We start from the raw sequence: 17408 nt of genomic DNA, 5'->3' as shown, positions 1-17408 counted from the left end.
GCCATTAGATAAATCAGGCAGGTTAATTAATTCTGATCACACAAACTGGTCTACATTGGAGTGGGTTCTTGACACTGATGGATACAAAATCACGTGACTTGGCATTACAATTATTTCAGACTGTACCTGATCAACTCCCCGTCTGTGAGGGCCGAGAACCTGCGCTTCAAGGAGGCTGGTGTGAGGGATGTCCTCAAGGATGTCTTCCTGCCCTGGTACAATGCCTACCGATTCCTCATGCAGAACATAGACCGGCTGGAGAGGGTATGGCTTGTTTCTTCAATTGAAAAACTTTTTCTTAATCTCTTAAAATCAGATCTTTTGCTAGATTTGATACCCTTGTCCATTAACGTCAGTCAAAGTGTCCATAGGAATGCATGTAACGTGAACTCTCTATCCTGCCAATCAGCATTCTAAGATCTTGGTATAGGTGAATGAAAAGGAATGTAAACAGGTAGTTCCGAATGGAGACTAATAATGACCATACTGTGTTGTGGTTCTTTTACTCCCTGTCGTATCTACACCCAAAAGTGTGTACAATCTGGAATAAATTTGTAAATTGTTGGAGAGGACTGAGTTGGTGAAGCAGTAAAGCTGAATTATTTAAGAATGCTGGTATGTGATTGGTTCAAAACCAGCCCAGCCTTCATTTTGACATTTTGGTGATTTTCGTGATAAGAGTTTGCTCAGTTTTCACCCAGTGTGAGCTCCTATAGAGCTTGAGGTGTCGAGATCTATAGAGAGCAATGGAGTCAGTAAAATATCTGACTTTTAAAGGTTGACGTTTGGCATTGTGCTTATGTGAACCTGATATATACAATGGGATGTAGATATTTCTTGTGATTTCGTGTTTGAGATAATTTTCAAAATAATGGATGAGAATTCTGGGTCATTATGATCCACTGCGCTTGTGCTCATTGGTCTTGCAAAAGTTTTCAAATATGTAGAAGCTGGGTCACTTTCGTCCTCTCTTTGACATTCAACTGTCACACTGTGTTATCACATGTTAAACACTCTTCATATTGGTGTAATAGATCAATCAATATAGGTTCACATGTTAAAAGTTCTTGTGCTGTAAAGGCTCACATGTTCTTGTGTTAAGGTTCTCTTGTAAGGTCACATGTTCTTGTGTTACAGGTTCTCTTGTAAGGTCACATGTTCTTGTGTTACAGGTTCTCTTGTAAGGTCACATGTTCTTGTGTTACAGGTTCTCTTGTCAGGTCACATGTTCTTGTGTTACAGGTTGTCTTGTCAGGTCACATGTTCTTGTGTTACAGGTTCTCTTGTCAGGTCACATGTTCTTGTGTTACAGGTTGTCTTGTCAGGTCACATGTTCTTGTGTTACAGGTTCTCTTGTCAGGTCACATGTTCTTGTGTTACAGGTTCTCTTGTCAGGTCACATGTTCTTGTGTTACAGGTTGTCTTGTCAGGTCACATGTTCTTGTGTTACAGGTTCTCTTGTCAGGTCACATGTTCTTGTGTTACAGGTTCTCTTGTCAGGTCACATGTTCTTGTGTTACAGGTTCTCTTGTCAGGTCACATGTTCTTGTGTGACAGGTTCTCTTGTCAGGTCACATGTTCTTGTGTTACAGGTTCTCTTGTCAGGTCACATGTTCTTGTGTTACAGGTTGTCTTGTCAGGTCACATGTTCTTGTGTTACAGGTTGTCTTGTCAGGTCACATGTTCTTGTGTTACAGGTTCTCTTGTCAGGTCACATGTTCCTGTGTTACAGGTTGTCTTGTCAGGTCACATGTTCTTGTGTGACAGGTTCTCTTGTCAGGTCACATGTTCTTGTGTTACAGGTTCTCTTGTCAGGTCACATGTTCTTGTGTTACAGGTTGTCTTGTCAGGTCACATGTTCTTGTGTTACAGGTTCTCTTGTCAGGTCACATGTTCTTGTGTTACAGGTTCTCTTGTCAGGTCACATGTTCTTGTGTTACAGGTTGTCTTGTCAGGTCACATGTTCTTGTGTTACAGGTTGTCTTGTCAGGTCACATGTTCTTGTGTTACAGGTTGTCTTGTCAGGTCACATGTTCCTGTGTTTGTATGACCTGATATTGCATGTTTCAGGAGGAGGGTGTGACGTACGTGTACAACGAGGACACGGTGAAGGTGTCGGAGAACTACATGGACCGATGGATCCTCTCCTTCACACAGTCCCTCATCACATTCGTCAGGAAGGAGATGGCTTGTGAGTCAACCCCTTCAGAGGGAAACTTTCAGAAAGCGTTTCGGAACTTAACTTGGACGTAATGGTTTATGTCCTTGTGTGTACAATTCTGCAGAAAATCTGCAAGAGGAAAAGAATAATAATAAAACAGAGAAACAAGTTAAGATAAATGAAACAAATGAATGTCATTTTAGAAGTAAGCAAATTGTGTATCCTATTGCTAAGATGCATATCACACACCGGAAATCTTTTCAGCCTGAAGTTTATTCTTCATTTGAGAATATAAATCCATATACATATTAAATGCTAGCTAGACCAGAGAGTGTCTCAAGTATACCCATGTCATGCCCCTTATATCTCATCGTATCTCCCTACCATGCCACCAGTATCTCCTCGTCATGTCTCAAGTATCCCCTGGTTAGCCCTGAGTATTTCTTTGTCATGCCCTGAATATCTCCTCGTCATGCCCTGAATACCTCCTCATTATGCCCCAAGTATCTCCTCATCATGCCCCGAGTATCCCCGGTTAGCCTTGAGTATTTCTTTGTCATGCCCCAAGTATCTCCTTGTCATGCCCTGAATATCTCCTCATTATGCCCCAAGTATCTCCTCATCATGCCCTGAATACCTCATTATGCCCCAAGTATCTCGTCATGCCCTGAATACCTCCTTGTCATGCCCCGAACATCTCCTCGTCATGCCCCGAGTGTTTCCTCGTCATGCCACCAGTATCTCCTCGTCATGTCTCCAGTAACCCCTGGTTAGCCTTGAGTATTTCTTTGTCATGCCCCAAGTATCTCCTCGTCATGCCCTGAATACCTCCTCATCATGCCCCAAGAAGTGTCTCCTCGTCATGCCACCAGTATCTCCTCGTCATGTCTCAAGTATCCCCGGTTAGCCTTGAGTATTTCTTTGTCATGCCCCAAGTATCTCCTCGTCATGCCCTGAATACCTCCTCATTATGCCCCAAGTATCTCATCATCATGCCCTGAATACCTCATTATGCCCCAAGTATCTCGTCATGCCCTGAATACCTCCTTGTCATGCCCCGAATATCTCCTCGTCATGCCCCGAGTGTCTCCTCGTCATGCCACCTGTATCTCCTCGTCATGTCTCAAGTATCCCCTGGTTAGCCCTGAGTATCTGCTCATGTTGCAGTGTACCACCTGTACACGGTGACGCCACGCCTGATCCGGTTTGTTGACCAGCTGACAAACTGGTACGTGAGGATGAACCGAAAGCGGCTGAAGGGTGATGGCGGCGTGGACGACTGTCGCCAGGCCTTGGACTCCTTCTACAGTGTCCTCTTTTCCATGACTAAAGTCATGGTAAGTGACTCTGATGCTTCAAATGTTAATTAATATAGTTTCTTCAGTTACTTGTGACTGGCTAGGTTTCAACAGGTCACATGCAAGTTGCACACTAAATGCCTTCTCTGGAATGGTAAAGCCTAGCGGATGAAGTGTTTGCTAATGGGTACAATGTGTAAGACCCATTCTTCTACCAGTGTAAAAAACCTGTAGTAGTATAGGTAATGGGGGTTCTGGACCACTTCCACTGGAGCTGGATTCATATACCTATACTGCTACTACAGGTGGCATTTTTTATGCCAAAATGATTATGCGATTCAATGATAGTCATGAGATTAAGTTAAATTTGGTCTAGCTCACCAATACCTGGGGCCAATCATTGCTTGTATTAGTATAAAAATGATGATGCGATTCAACGAAAGTCGTTTTAAAAGAAATATCAATATTAATTAATAATGAATAAAATTTACTATAGCCCATGAGGATATTGGAAAGGTATAGGAGCAATAAAAAAATTAGCCACCGCGGCTAAGGTATCTAAAGATGTGGCCAAGGATTGGTTAAAGAAACAAGCGATGTGGCAAATATATTTACCGGCACCGCGTTATATACCGAGGAAGAAGTTTGATATTTTTACAACGAATGAAGTTCATCAGGCTGGCTTACATACATATATATAATAATGGAGATCGAAAAAGCTATTAAATGGAGAGAATTACCACAAGGTTTTTATTATATCAGTGATGTCAAACCAACCAAATACGGTTATCAATTGTTTCTTATCAATTTACAAGAAGAGTGTAGTTATATAGTCTGGTCTCCTAGTAAAATGAACGAAGAACTTAATAAAAATGTTGAATATCGCTTTATCGATAAAAATAATGAAGAATATTTTTATTACCATTTAGGCTCATCTAAAGCAATGATTGGCCCCAGTTATTGGTGAGCTAGACCAAATTTAACTTAATCTCATGACTATCATTGAATCGCATAATCATTTTGGCATAAAAAATGCCGACTGTAGTAGCAGTATAGGTATATGAATCCGGCTCCAGTGGAAGTGGTCCAGAACCCCCATTACCTATACTACTTCTGTGAAGATCTGTGGTAGAATAGGTCTTGCAGTAAAAGGCGACTATGCTTGTCGTAAGAGTCGATTAACAGGATTGGGTGGTCAGGCTCGCTGACTTGGTTGATACATGTCATCGATCCCAATTGCGTGGATCGATGCTCATGATGTCAATCACTGGATTGTCTGGTCCAGATTTGATTATTTACAGACTGCCGTCATATAGCTGGAATATTGCTGAGTGCGGCATTAAACAACAAACAATCAAATAAACCAATGTAAAACCATATTTGTTAAACTTTTTTCTCTGACACTGTCTGTTTGTTTGTTGATCTTGTTGTAAGACAACAAGATAAAGCTGCAACAATAATGATTTGTCCCTCATCTGAAATACTCAGGAGAACATGGGTTCCAGTGTAGTCTGCAACAAGTTGTTAACAGTTGGTACAGATGCTAGATTGTCTCCCTTGCAGGCACCGTTCACACCGTTCCTGACTGAGCTGATGTACCAGAATCTCCGCCGCTACCAGCCGCAGTCTCCCACCAGCAAGGAGGACACCCGGAGTGTCCACTTCCTCATGCTGCCTCAACCCAGGTCAGTTGGCAGACAGTTGGCAGACAGACAGACAGTTGGCAAACAGGCAGATTGTTCACAGACAGTTGACAGACAGTTCTCAGACAGTTGACAGACAGTTCTCAGACAGTTGCCAAACAGGCAGACGTACTGAAAGACAGACTGTTGGCAGACAGTAGACAGACAGTTGGCAGACAGGCAAAGCTGACAGACAGGGAGACTGTTTGCAGACTGTTTATAATTTTCTCTCTCTGCAGACAGATTGTGACTAAACTGGTTACTGACTGGTGGCAGGTATTTTGCATATCTTTGGAGGAATGTTGCAGATTATTGCCAATTTGTTGGCACATGTTTCACAGACTGACTGTAGACGGTTTGCTGATTGTTGACAGACTTTTTACATTGACAGATTGTTGGCACACAGTTAGCATTGTAATAGCAGTTAGTTTGCTGATCATAGACACATATATATAGCTGCTAGACCGTTTGCCGAAATTCTGTTCCCCAGACCATATCACTGCCTGTTTGACCCTGAGTAAAGTTACCCCTTGGTTGTGGTTTACACACTGCCATATATAGGTCTGTCTGGGCTGCTGCATGGTGCTGAATACATGTCTTCTGTCATGTTAACAGGGCCATACTGATAGACACAAAGATTGAGAATGCTGTCTCCAGCATGCAGACTGTCATTGAGCTGGGCCGAGTCATCCGAGACAGGAAGACTATGCCAGTGAAGGTGAGGTGTTAGTTTGTGCAGGTCTACTTGTTTGGCCAGGGGAGTGGGTCAGGGCCACATGCAAAAGAATTTCCAGAAGGAAGAGAAATCAATCTTTCAGTATCTAGTTTTTGAATAGGCCTCAGTACTCAAACATAGGATTGTGTGATGTAGTTGCGACCTGATTGCTGATTGTGACATAAAACAACATTCACTCACACTGTAGTCATGGCTACATGGCTTTGCACAGGTTTGTTCTTAGATTGCCAGGGTGGTCAGGTAGCCTAGTGGTTAAAGCGTTCGCCCGTCACGCCAAAGACCCGGGTTCGATTCCCTACATGGGTACAATGTGTGAAGCCCATTCCGGGTGTCCCCCCGCCATGATATTGCTGGAATATTGCTAAAAGCGGCGTAAAACCATACTCACTCACTCACTCACTCACTGATATCCCGGTTCGCCCTGATTATGTTTCAAGGTTTGTCAGCACGATACCCATGCTCGTGGGTTTCACCAAAGTGGTAAAAGTCTGGGACCTGCATGACTTTGGGCTTTCCTCCCACATTAAGCTGACACGCCGTGATGTAACTGGAATAATGTTAAAAGCGGCGTTAAACCCAACTCACTCACTCACTTAGATTGTCAGGATTAAATGTTCTATGGATGATTTGATCTGATTGATCAAGTGTTTTTGTCTGCTACAGTACCCACTGAAGGAAGTGGTTGCCATCCATCAAGACCCCAGTGCCCTGGAGGACATCAGGTCCTTGGAGAAATACATCGTACAGGTGAGATTATGTACACTATTCTCCATGAGGACCTGTGTTAGAATGGGTTCCCTGTAGCCTTATCTTGTCTTCAGAGGCAACTCAATGGATCAGTTGTCACAGTTGATGACTTGGTAGAATGTGTGTCTGGGGCACGGGTGGCCCAATCGTTTAAGGAGCTGCGATTCGCTGTGCAGAGTTGCGTCCCTTGGGCACGCCAGAAACCTATGATTGTGGGTTCGAAACCCGGTTCGCTCCGATTATGTTTCTAAGTTTGTCAGCACCATACCCGTGCTCGTTGGTTTCACCCAAGTGGTAAACGTCTGACCTGGATCACTTCGGGCTTTCCTCCCATATTAAGCTGACACGCCGTGATATAACTGGAATACTGTCAAAAGCTGCGCTAAACCCAACTCACTCACTCACTCACTCACTCGAAGTGTGTCATCATCCTGATGGCTCATAATATCAACCACTGGTTTGTCTGTCCCGGATTCAAGCGTGTACAGGCTGACAGTGGTGTAGAGCTACACACAAACTGATGTAGATGTGGAAGATTCTGCATACATTGTTAAACATCCATCTGATTAATTAGCTCTGAAACAACATATTTTTTCAACATTTGCCAGGACACAACAGCATATAAGATTATTGACAAAATTTGTAGACTTATAATCCTAATTTTCACTAAAGATCTTGCAGAATTATGTAGTTTTTCTGTTTCAAAGACAAACAAATATCACGTCACATGATTAAATATCACATATTAACCTGATGAAAGTTCAACCAAAGTTCAATACATTGTGTTACCTCTGAATCCCTGCTGTGACACTCCTTGTCAGATTGTTTGATATCTTTGTTTTGTGGTAAGTGTAGAAAACTGAAGAAATCTAAGATAACCAGAGCATACACAACTGAATAACAATTTTCTTCGTGTGTATGTATAGTCACCAACAAAAGAAACGTGAACTGCATATTTGTTGGTCAAATGACCACAAATGAACATTATGTTGTGTGAACAGACGCTCATGAAACCATCATGGGACGTCAAAGATCCATGACTCGAGATGCACCATTTGTCTTGTGCAGGATTAGCATGTAAAGTTTTGGAAATCATGTGCAGCATATCTGATAAGAAAAAGACACTCTGAGTGTTAGTTTTGTCATTAATTGTACACCTTGGTAACATCTCTTCTTAACGTATATACTTCTCTATATGTTTCTATGGTTCACGTTTCTTTTTGTGGTGAGTATATATATATACTCCATACGGCTTCACTCAATGTATTACCTAACACCAAAGAGTATGCGTTTTATTTAGTCATGGTAGAATGGAGATAAGCCTACTGTGTTTTTGATGTCGAGCTAGGTTACCTGTATATTTAACTGCGCTAAATTTAACATTTGAAACCTCCTGCTGCAAGTTCGGTTCCAAATTCAAATTAGCGAGGTTATATCTAAAGGTAACTTAGCTCTGCATTGATTTAAGAGATAAACTTACCTTGTTTTCAATCTGCCATCTGTCAATATCATCCAGGAGTTGAATGTACGGTACCTGACCACCACAACCAACAAGGAGAAGTATGGCGTCCGTCTGAAGGCCGAGCCTGATCACCGAGTCCTCGGCGCCAGACTCAAGGGAGACTTCAAGAACGTTATGAAGGATATCCAACAGCTGACAGATGCACAGCTTGTAGCGTTCCAGAAATCAGGGGAGATAACTGTGGGAGGACATGTCCTGGCACGAGAAGATCTGAGAATAATGTACAGTGTCGAGGATAAAGTGGCTGGCAAGAGTGAACAGTATGAAGCTCATTCAGAAGGAGAGGTGAGTTGGTTTCCATGACAATATTCTGCAGTACTGGCAACTGTTTTTGTTTGTTACTTAAAGGGAGATAACTCTACGAAAACTTAATTGACCATGTTCATGCAAGTCATGGTGTTGTCTGTTTGTTATTTTACTTGCTGTATGTCCGTCCTATTTTAGAATAATATTTTCTATAGATAGTTTATGTTCTTTGAAGAACATATTCTGTTCAAGTATCTAACAATGCGGGGGCGGTTGGGTAGCCCAGTGGTTAAAACGTTTGCTCGTCACGCCTAAGACCTGGGTTCGATTTCCCAGATGGGTAAAATGTGTGAAGCCCATTTCTGGTGTCTCCTGCCATGATGTTGCTGGAATATTGCTAAAAGCGGCGTAAAACCATACTCACTCATTCATCTAACAATGAGTACTCAAAATGCGTAAGACTGGATGCACTTTGATTGTGGACAACATGGTGTTTTGGGTGTGAGTGACTGTGTGGATGGGTCTAGATGCCACAATCATCTAAGATACTGGAGTTTGCTTTGTAGAATTACCTGCCTTGGTCCTGTCAGGATTTCCTGATTGTGGGTTTGGACCCCAAGTTTACTCTTTGATCCTTGCATGGTTGGTCAATACAATACCCGAAAAATATTTCAGCCAAAGTGGTAGACATGTAGTACCAGCCTGAGTTCGGACATCCTGAAATTCTGTTCTATGCATTTTTGATGCTGATGTTGATGCTGATGTTGATGCTGATGTTGCTTCATGTTTCAGCTCCTAGTGTTGCTGGACGTGAGTCCAGACCAGTCCATGTTGGATGAGGGGGTGGCCAGAGAAGTCATCAACCGTATACAGAAACTCAGGAAGAAGGTGAAACCTCAAACCATTCTCTCAATAACTAACTTTCACTCTCAATTGTTCACGCTATTTACTTTTGAGCACTTTATAACAATCTTATGCCCACTTACTTACAATCTTACTTACTCTCTCTTAATTACAGTAGTTATTTACACTCTCTAACTTACAACCTTACTTACGCTTTCTTTCATGCAATACTACTTATGCTTTCTTACTGGCAATTTTTCTTATGCTTTCTTACTTACAACCTTAAATACGCTTTGTTACTGACAATGTTACTTCGCTTTCTTGCTTACTGTCTTAGTTACGCTTCCTTACATACAATCTTACTTACGCTTTATTACTTACACTTTCTTACTTACAATCTTACATACACTTTCTTACTTACTGTCTTATTTACACTTCCTTACGTACAATCTTACTTACGCTTTATTACTTATGCTTTCTTACTTGCAATCTTACTTACACTTTCTTACTTGCAATCTTACCTACACTTTCTCACTTGCAATCAGGGCGGTCGGGTAACCTAGTGGTTAAAGCGTTCGCACGCCACGCCGAAGACCCAGGTTAGATTCCCAGGTACAATGTGTGAAGGGGTACAATGTGTGAAGTCCATTTCTGGTGTCCCCTGCCGTGATATTGCTGGAATATTGCTAAAAGCGGCGTAAAACCATACTCTCACTCACTCACTCACTCACTCACTCACTTGCAATCTTACTTACACTTTCTTAATTGCAATCTTACTTACGCTTTCTTACTTACAATCTTATTTATACTTTTTTACTTACAATCTTACTTATGATTTATTACTTAAGCTTTCTTACTTACTGTCTTACTTACACTTTATTACTTATGCTTTTTTACATGCAATCATACTTACGCTTTCTTACTAGCAATCTTACTTACGCTTTCTTACTTACAATGTTACTTACACTTTTTTACTTACAATGTTACTTACACTTCCTCACCCACAGCCTCCTCTCACAGTCTCACTCCTCACAATCTCACTGTCACTCTCTCCCCATGGGTATCCCGGGCTAGAATAGGTTCCTAATATGCTGGTTTAAGAGGTGACTTAGTGGATCAGTGGATCATTCTTGCAAGTCTTGATTATTTACAGGCCCCACAGGCCGCCATCATAAAGCTGAAATATTGTTAAGTCTGCCTTAAAACACCAAACAAACAAGAAAAAACAACAAGCCTTCTCACTGTCACACACTACTATGTATGTAAGATAATCTAGTGTTGAATGATCTCATACTGCTCTTCAGGCAAATCTGGCTCCCCAAGATGAGATCACCGTGTTCTACCAGGCCTCGTCAAACTTGACTCGTATCATCAGCGAGTTCTCCGACTTCATCTTCTCCACCATCAAGCAGCCCCTGGCTGTCTACCCTGCCCAGGGGGAGCAACTCATCAAGGAGAGCTCGGAGGTAAGGGCCTAGCAGTCACCCATTATGTTATTAAACAGCGTCTCAAAGTGTCTGAAATTTCAGGTTTGCCACTCAAGCTCAAGGGCGGATCCAGCATTTTTAAAAGGAAGGGGTCCAAAATGTCAAAATTCTCTCTGTCAATTTTTCTGCCTCAACATACTACATTTGGTTTTTAAGGGGGCGGTGGGGGGCGGACAACTGGACCCCCCCCCCCCCCCCCCATCTCTGGATCCGCCCATGTAGCAATTGAGTGTAAGGAACCCTCTTTCGTTATTTGTTACTAGAGTTAGGGCAAATTTCATGCTTAATTTTGAACACCGGTACACTTGTTATCCAAATAGGGGATTTACCTTGGCCTGTCTGTTAGGGATTTCTGAGGCTTCTTCTATAATTGTTGGTGTTTCAATCCATGCTAATGGCGATTCCAGTCAGTGAATTCCAAAACTTTAATGACCATCATCCCAATTTCTACTTTTATGGACTGAGCAGGAATTTCTCTGGTTCATCAGCTAGATATCAACAACTAATCCAAGTCCCTCTTCTGAAGGTGAATTTGACGTACTACAGTGCAGTGACACTTTTTAGAGTATGGGAGCACTATTTTACATCCGGTATCATTTGGTTGGTTACATACTGTTCCTCTGTTCATTCCAGATCAAGTCTGACAAGATAGAACTAGCCATCGTAAGACGAGGCACTGCATCAGGAGCTCCTTCAAGCTCCACAACATCACATCTTGCTCCGGCTCCTGTCAAGAATGGTGTGAAGCCTAATTGTAGGTTTCTAAACCTGACCCTGTTAGGAGCTGTTGCCCAAGAGGGTTTCACTGGCAGACAAGGCACATTACTGTTGGAGAACCCTGTCGGGAGCTTCCCACTGGCAGCAAAAGACTTGGCAGCTGAGGTAGGCTTGTATTTGGAAATTGTTTGATTTCACGTGAGGGTTATTTGCTGATCAAAATTAGTTGTGTGATTTAATTTGACTTATTTGAGTGGATTCATTTAGAGGCTCATCAGACTATATCATCACTGAAAAGGGATTTGGGCTAATGGTAGTTTAACTAATGTTTTTAATTGTATGAGTTCTGAGTCCAATGTCTTACAAATATGTTCAACTTGATGGGATGGAACGTTGCTCATCCCTGGTCAAGATTTAATTTTCCCCTCACCTGGCTGTGAGTCAGTGAGCTAATTTTGTGGGGAGTTGTCTGTCATCTGTCAGCCATTAACTTTTACATTTTCGACATCTCTGAAACTACAAAGGCTTTGAAGCTGAAACTTTGCATGAAGGATCCCAGCTGTTGTGTCTCTGAATTGTGCTCAGTTCTGATTTGATATTAGACATGGCTGCCCGTGGCAGCCATATTGAAATATCATTTTTTGACATCAGTCATTTCTGCATCTATCAATGTGAAGTTTGATATGCATTAAGTAAGCAGTGTGCGTAATAAAATAAAATAAAATAAAATAAGATGTTTTGGTGTACGTTTACAAGAATATGTTTCAAATTCATGATCTCTGTCTTTGTGTAAGTATCCAAACTTGTGAAACCTATAGATTCGTTTGGAGAATATATCCTGATGCATATGGTGAAGTGTGACTGTAATGCGAGTTGGTTGGTCACAATGCCCACTTGGAGTGGATGTATATATATATAGCAATATGGTGTAGCTACTGCTGGTTTACCTCGTCCATGCCAGGAAACACTTTGTTTCGTTGTTTGTTTGTTGTCAGTTCACTCCAGCTACATGACGTTGGCCTGTACATAATTGCATCTGTACCAGACAAGTCAGTGATTGAAAATATGAGCAACAGTCCATACCGTCGGGAAATTTAGTTGTTAGCAGTGGGTGCACTCTCAGTAATTAACCCTAATATTATTTTTGTAGTGGAACGAAATATTTTTACTTTTCTCATCCATCAAATAAGGAGATATTAAATAAAATAATTTTCAACAATTGTTTAGTTATTTTTATCCTTTTAGCTCAGAGCCATAAACAAAAATGCTTAATGTTTCTGATGGCAGTGTTTTAATATCGATGCAATCTTTCATTTTGCTACTTTTCACAACAGGCACAAAGGGTGTTTGGAGTTCGGGGACAGACAGTGAAGGTGTTCGAAGATGCTGCTCGCACAAAACAGTTCTCACCTGATTCCAAGATGGCCGACTACTCCACACGAACACTTTATATATCTGGTTCATCCAATCAGTCAGGTCCAACACCAGCAGGGGTCACCACACCAGTGTGTCACTTTGCTAATGTTGAGGTCATCAGGTCAAAAGGCAAGGCTGAGAAGGGGACATTACTCTTGGAGAACCCTCGAGGTGATACCCTTTCTGTAGACCAACTTGTAGACCAGGTGAGTTACTTTGTTCATATCCTTTTCATTATCAATATATATCCTTACATTTTTCTATACTTATGTTCTGTCTCATTCCCCATATAATCACATATTTTACACAGATACAATTCCTCTCTGCATGAAAGTCTCACATTGCCCCCAAAGGAGGTCATTTCAGTGAAGAGGCAATAAGCGTTGAGGCTTCTAAATTTTAGATATAAGTGAGTGAAGCAGCTAGTTCTGAATGTTAACAATAAAGGCTGCACAATTATGTTGTGAATATTGTAAACACCCTGTAATTTCTGATTGCTATAGCACCTACAACCAAACATGAGTACCATCAAATAAAAATTTGTGTACTCTGTGGATATTCTATTTTAAAAATTAAAATTTGTAGTGGTAAATAAATGAACTTGAATCACGTTAGAAAGCTGACATTTGATGGTCTCAAGAACCCACATGTCTTTCATTTAGAATTAGCCGTCAGTTTTTGCGACATCCTTTGAAGGGGTTGTCAGATGTTCATGCAGATGTATCAGAGAAACAGATCTGATTTTAATTATACTGGTTTTGTACCCGTGAAGATTCCGGGATAGAATAGGTCTTCAGCAACCCATGCTTGCCTTAAAGGTGACTATGCTTGTCGTAAAAGGTGACTAACGGGATCGGGTGGTAAGGCTCGCTGACTTGGTTGAAGCATGTAATCGATTCCAATTGCATGGATCGATGCTCATGATATTAATCACTGGATTGTCTGGTCCAGACTCCATTATTTACAGACCGCCATCATAAAGCTGTAATATTACTGAGTGCGGCGTTAAACAACAAACCAACCAACCAACTATACTGGTTTTGTCTGAAAATGGTATTTTTTTTATAAAAGTGGCTATTTCTGAATTTCTATGTAGGAAAACATCTCTGATGACAAAGTTTATTATGGGTACAGAAAATATTGTTCTGGGTTCCAGGTTAGAGCTGTTTTTGGTGTCAACAGTTCTACTGTGACGGTCAGCAAAACAAGAGACAACAAGGGAGCGTTAACGTCGGCAACAGTGAAAGACGTGCTGAGTCTACACAGTGAAACGCTATACGCCATCATCAGTTAATGTGGACATGGAATCTGTGTAGCAACATACTGACAGATGGAATTGTTTATTTTGTTATTTAATTTATGATATTATAACTTAGACAATTACTATCTTTGATTTGCGCCCTTTACAATTTGAAGTTTGATTAATTGCTCATGTGATTAATTCCTAAATCAACGAACTGGCGCGTCAGACAAACAAATTACTCTACACCATGATGGAGGTATGTTTGTGTTCTATTCTGGGACAGTATGACAAAGATGTTGGGGGATTATGGCATAGTGGTTAAGGCACTCGCATGTCAAATAGAAGTACCAGGTTTGATTCCTTACACGGTCCTGTTAATTACTTTTTGAAGTGGGAGCCCACCATTTTGCTGAAATAACACTGAAAATAAAACAAAACCTCACTCTCATTAAAAGATGTATAAACGTTAGGATTTAGGTATATCTGAATCAGTGAATGGTTATGTTTATCAGTTGTTAAAATTATCAAATATCTAGATCAGTAAACGTTCATCACTCATTTGGTGGATACTTCCAAATCTATTCTAGGTTTAATAAATTGTTTGTCAGAAAATAAAATGTCAAATTTTCATAGTGGTTATTGTATTATTGAACTTCATCATGTTAATAGGAAGTATTTGTTTGTATATGCTTTGTACATAAAGAGAATTTATTCTGGAACAGGACTAAAGTCTTCAAAGACAAGTAAACTCAATTGACTGATTAAGAACATTCATAGTACAAAACAATGAGAGCAATGTAACCCCTTTGTATTGAGATTTAAAAATATTTCTTTACCAAAGATTAAGCTTTTAAAACAATTTTTTTGAATGTTAACCATCAAATCCTGTAAACTTTAAGAAAAGTGTTTTGAGTGAGTGAGTTGGGTTTTACGTCATTTTAGCAATATTCTGGCAATATCAGGGTAGGACACCAGAATTGGGCCCAAGTGAGGAATCAAACCCAGACCTTTGTTGTGACAGGTGAAAGTATTTACCACTCCACTACCTCCAAATGATTTGAACAATTAGAAGTGTAATTATTAGACTACAGCTCACATTGTCTACTTAAGAATAATGTCTACTTTATTGGATAACTATACTCATACGATAGAGTTTTAAAGCACTAGTTCTATTGTTTGCCATATTAATATGTGTTATCTTAGTGCTATGTAACATGGGTTATTGTTTCTCTTAGATGCCAGCTGTTGACTCACTTCACAGGAATTTAAGTCTATTAAAAATGACCCTCTGGATTCTTAGACAAGCAGCGTTAGAAACTGGCACTAGTCCTGTAGTCCTTACCAAACTGCCCAGTAGTAAAGGTTTCATAAGGACTAGTAAAAATTAGTTGTTATTAAGGGTTTTGCTATGTGTTATCATTATAAGGACTAGTGGACTAGTGTTAGTTTCTACCGCTGGACAAGACAAAAATGTATCGTGTAAAATATTGTGCAATAAAGACATAAGGGAGTTTTTTTAAAGAAGCTTTTGCAAAGTTGAAGTCATACTGAGAACACAAGATGGTATAATTGCTGATGCATTGAGTTTTTCAATGAAATAGGACATGATAGTAGGTAGGGTACATTTCTGTGATCACATTTCACTCTATTCATATAGAGAGAAGGGTATTGGATCACTGGGTTGAGAAAAAGACTATGCCACTATTTTAATTGGAACTTCTTGAGATCACTTTTCACTGAACTATAGGTTAAGGTATCACCGAAATGTGTCACTGTAATTCCCTCACAAGTCACTCTCAAAAAAGCGTGATAGAATATGTAGATAATAGAACACTTGTTTATTGTGTTTGCTGAGAATAGGCCTCACATATCCTGTTCTCATCATGGGGCAAATGAAATCAAATCAGTTGGACAAGCTGTGTGTTACCCTGGCTTGATGGCATGGATTGGTGTGGGATGATGGTCTGCCTGGCCCAGATTGTTTTTCACAATCAGGTCACACTGCAGGGATATTGACAGTGGCTTAAAACAACATTCACTCACTCCACACTGGAATGTTGATTCCCTGATAATGAAAAGATTACATGCATTTAATGCTTTTCGATTTGAATGAATTTAAATATTTCATAGTGGAAAAGATCACTTTACTCAAAAAGTCGTCATTTCAAATAAAATTTCTTTCCCAAAGGTCAAGAAGCAACTTTTTCCCTCAGAATTTACCCGACAGGAAAGCCTGCTATCTTTGTATAATTTGCATCATAAGGAAGTTTAAATCAGATGCATTATTTTCATGCAGAGATCTAGGATAAATTAGGTCCCTCCCAAGCTATTGCTCTTTGAAGGGGGCACAGGTGGCCCAGTCGTCTAAGGCGCCGCGATTCACTGTGCAGAGTTGCGTCCCTTGGGCATGCCAGAAACCTATGATTGTGGGTTCGAATCCCGGTTCGCCCTGATTATATTTCTAGGTTTGTCAGCACCATACCCGGGTTTCACCGTAGTGGTTAACATCTGAGACCTCTATCACTTCGGGCTTTCCTCCCACGTTAAGCTGACACACCGCAAGGTTACTGGAATACTGTTAAGAGCAGCGTTAAACTTAACTCACTCACTCACTCACTCACTATTGCTCTTTGAAAGAAGTGACTAAATTAGGATCATATATTCTTGCCCTGTGATCATACCCAACAGAGTAGCACATTGTTCTGAATATTAGCCACTGGTTTGCATGGCCAACACTCAATCATTTATAGGTCAACCAGACGCAGGTGGGAAGTTTTTTACTGCAGCGTTTAAAAGGATCGGATACATTTCTGGACAATAGGTTGTTTAGATGTTCATTTATAGGTAGGAGAAACAGTGTACACACGTAAATATTGTACAGAGACATCGTGAAACAATCAGTGCAGTAATGCATCAATAAGAAAACAATAGATTTGAGTTGTCCTGTTTGAATTTTGAGCCCCTCATGGGTTCTTTGTAAGAAAGTAATAAAAAATTTGAAAAAATATATGTTGTGTTATGATTTTGAAGGAGTAGCTAGTTGTGTTGAGATCTGTAGAAACCATTTGCCTGCTGAACTGTTGTGGGTTGGTGCTCACATTATCAACCACTGGTTTGTCTTTCGTAAGGGATTCCAGGTCAGAATGGCTCCCCCAGCTCGATTTAAGAGACACAAACTTCTGAAAACACGTTATCGAAATAAACTTCATTTTCTGAAACACTCTCTTGCTACATGAACATAGACTCAAGACAGACATGATGTCACTCTTGAATGCTATGATGTCACATGCCTTGCTTGGTTATCAGAATG

General features: G+C 40.6%; 1 protein-coding gene across 1 annotated transcript in view; it reads left to right on the top strand.

Moving 5' to 3' along the window:
* Positions 1-17103, top strand: part of LOC124140156 (isoleucine--tRNA ligase, cytoplasmic-like) — a 40403-nt gene extending 23300 nt beyond the window's left edge. Inside the window, exons 19-30 of the mRNA XM_048401621.1 lie at positions 120-264; positions 2071-2191; positions 3329-3498; positions 5023-5144; positions 5757-5859; positions 6541-6624; positions 8141-8431; positions 9185-9280; positions 10540-10701; positions 11356-11604; positions 12774-13061; positions 14012-17103. Of these exons, the coding sequence (XP_048257578.1) occupies positions 120-264; positions 2071-2191; positions 3329-3498; positions 5023-5144; positions 5757-5859; positions 6541-6624; positions 8141-8431; positions 9185-9280; positions 10540-10701; positions 11356-11604; positions 12774-13061; positions 14012-14149 (1969 nt within the window). The 3' untranslated portion in view covers positions 14150-17103. The remainder of the gene's footprint in view (positions 1-119; positions 265-2070; positions 2192-3328; positions 3499-5022; positions 5145-5756; positions 5860-6540; positions 6625-8140; positions 8432-9184; positions 9281-10539; positions 10702-11355; positions 11605-12773; positions 13062-14011) is intronic.
* Positions 17104-17408: the final 305 nt, after the last annotated feature.

This window comes from Haliotis rufescens, unplaced genomic scaffold (genome assembly GCF_023055435.1).
Source record: "Haliotis rufescens isolate VD_foot unplaced genomic scaffold, xgHalRufe1.0.p SCAF_23, whole genome shotgun sequence".
NCBI classification, from domain to species: domain Eukaryota; kingdom Metazoa; phylum Mollusca; class Gastropoda; order Lepetellida; family Haliotidae; genus Haliotis; species Haliotis rufescens.
This window is presented reverse-complemented; position numbering and strand designations above follow the sequence as displayed.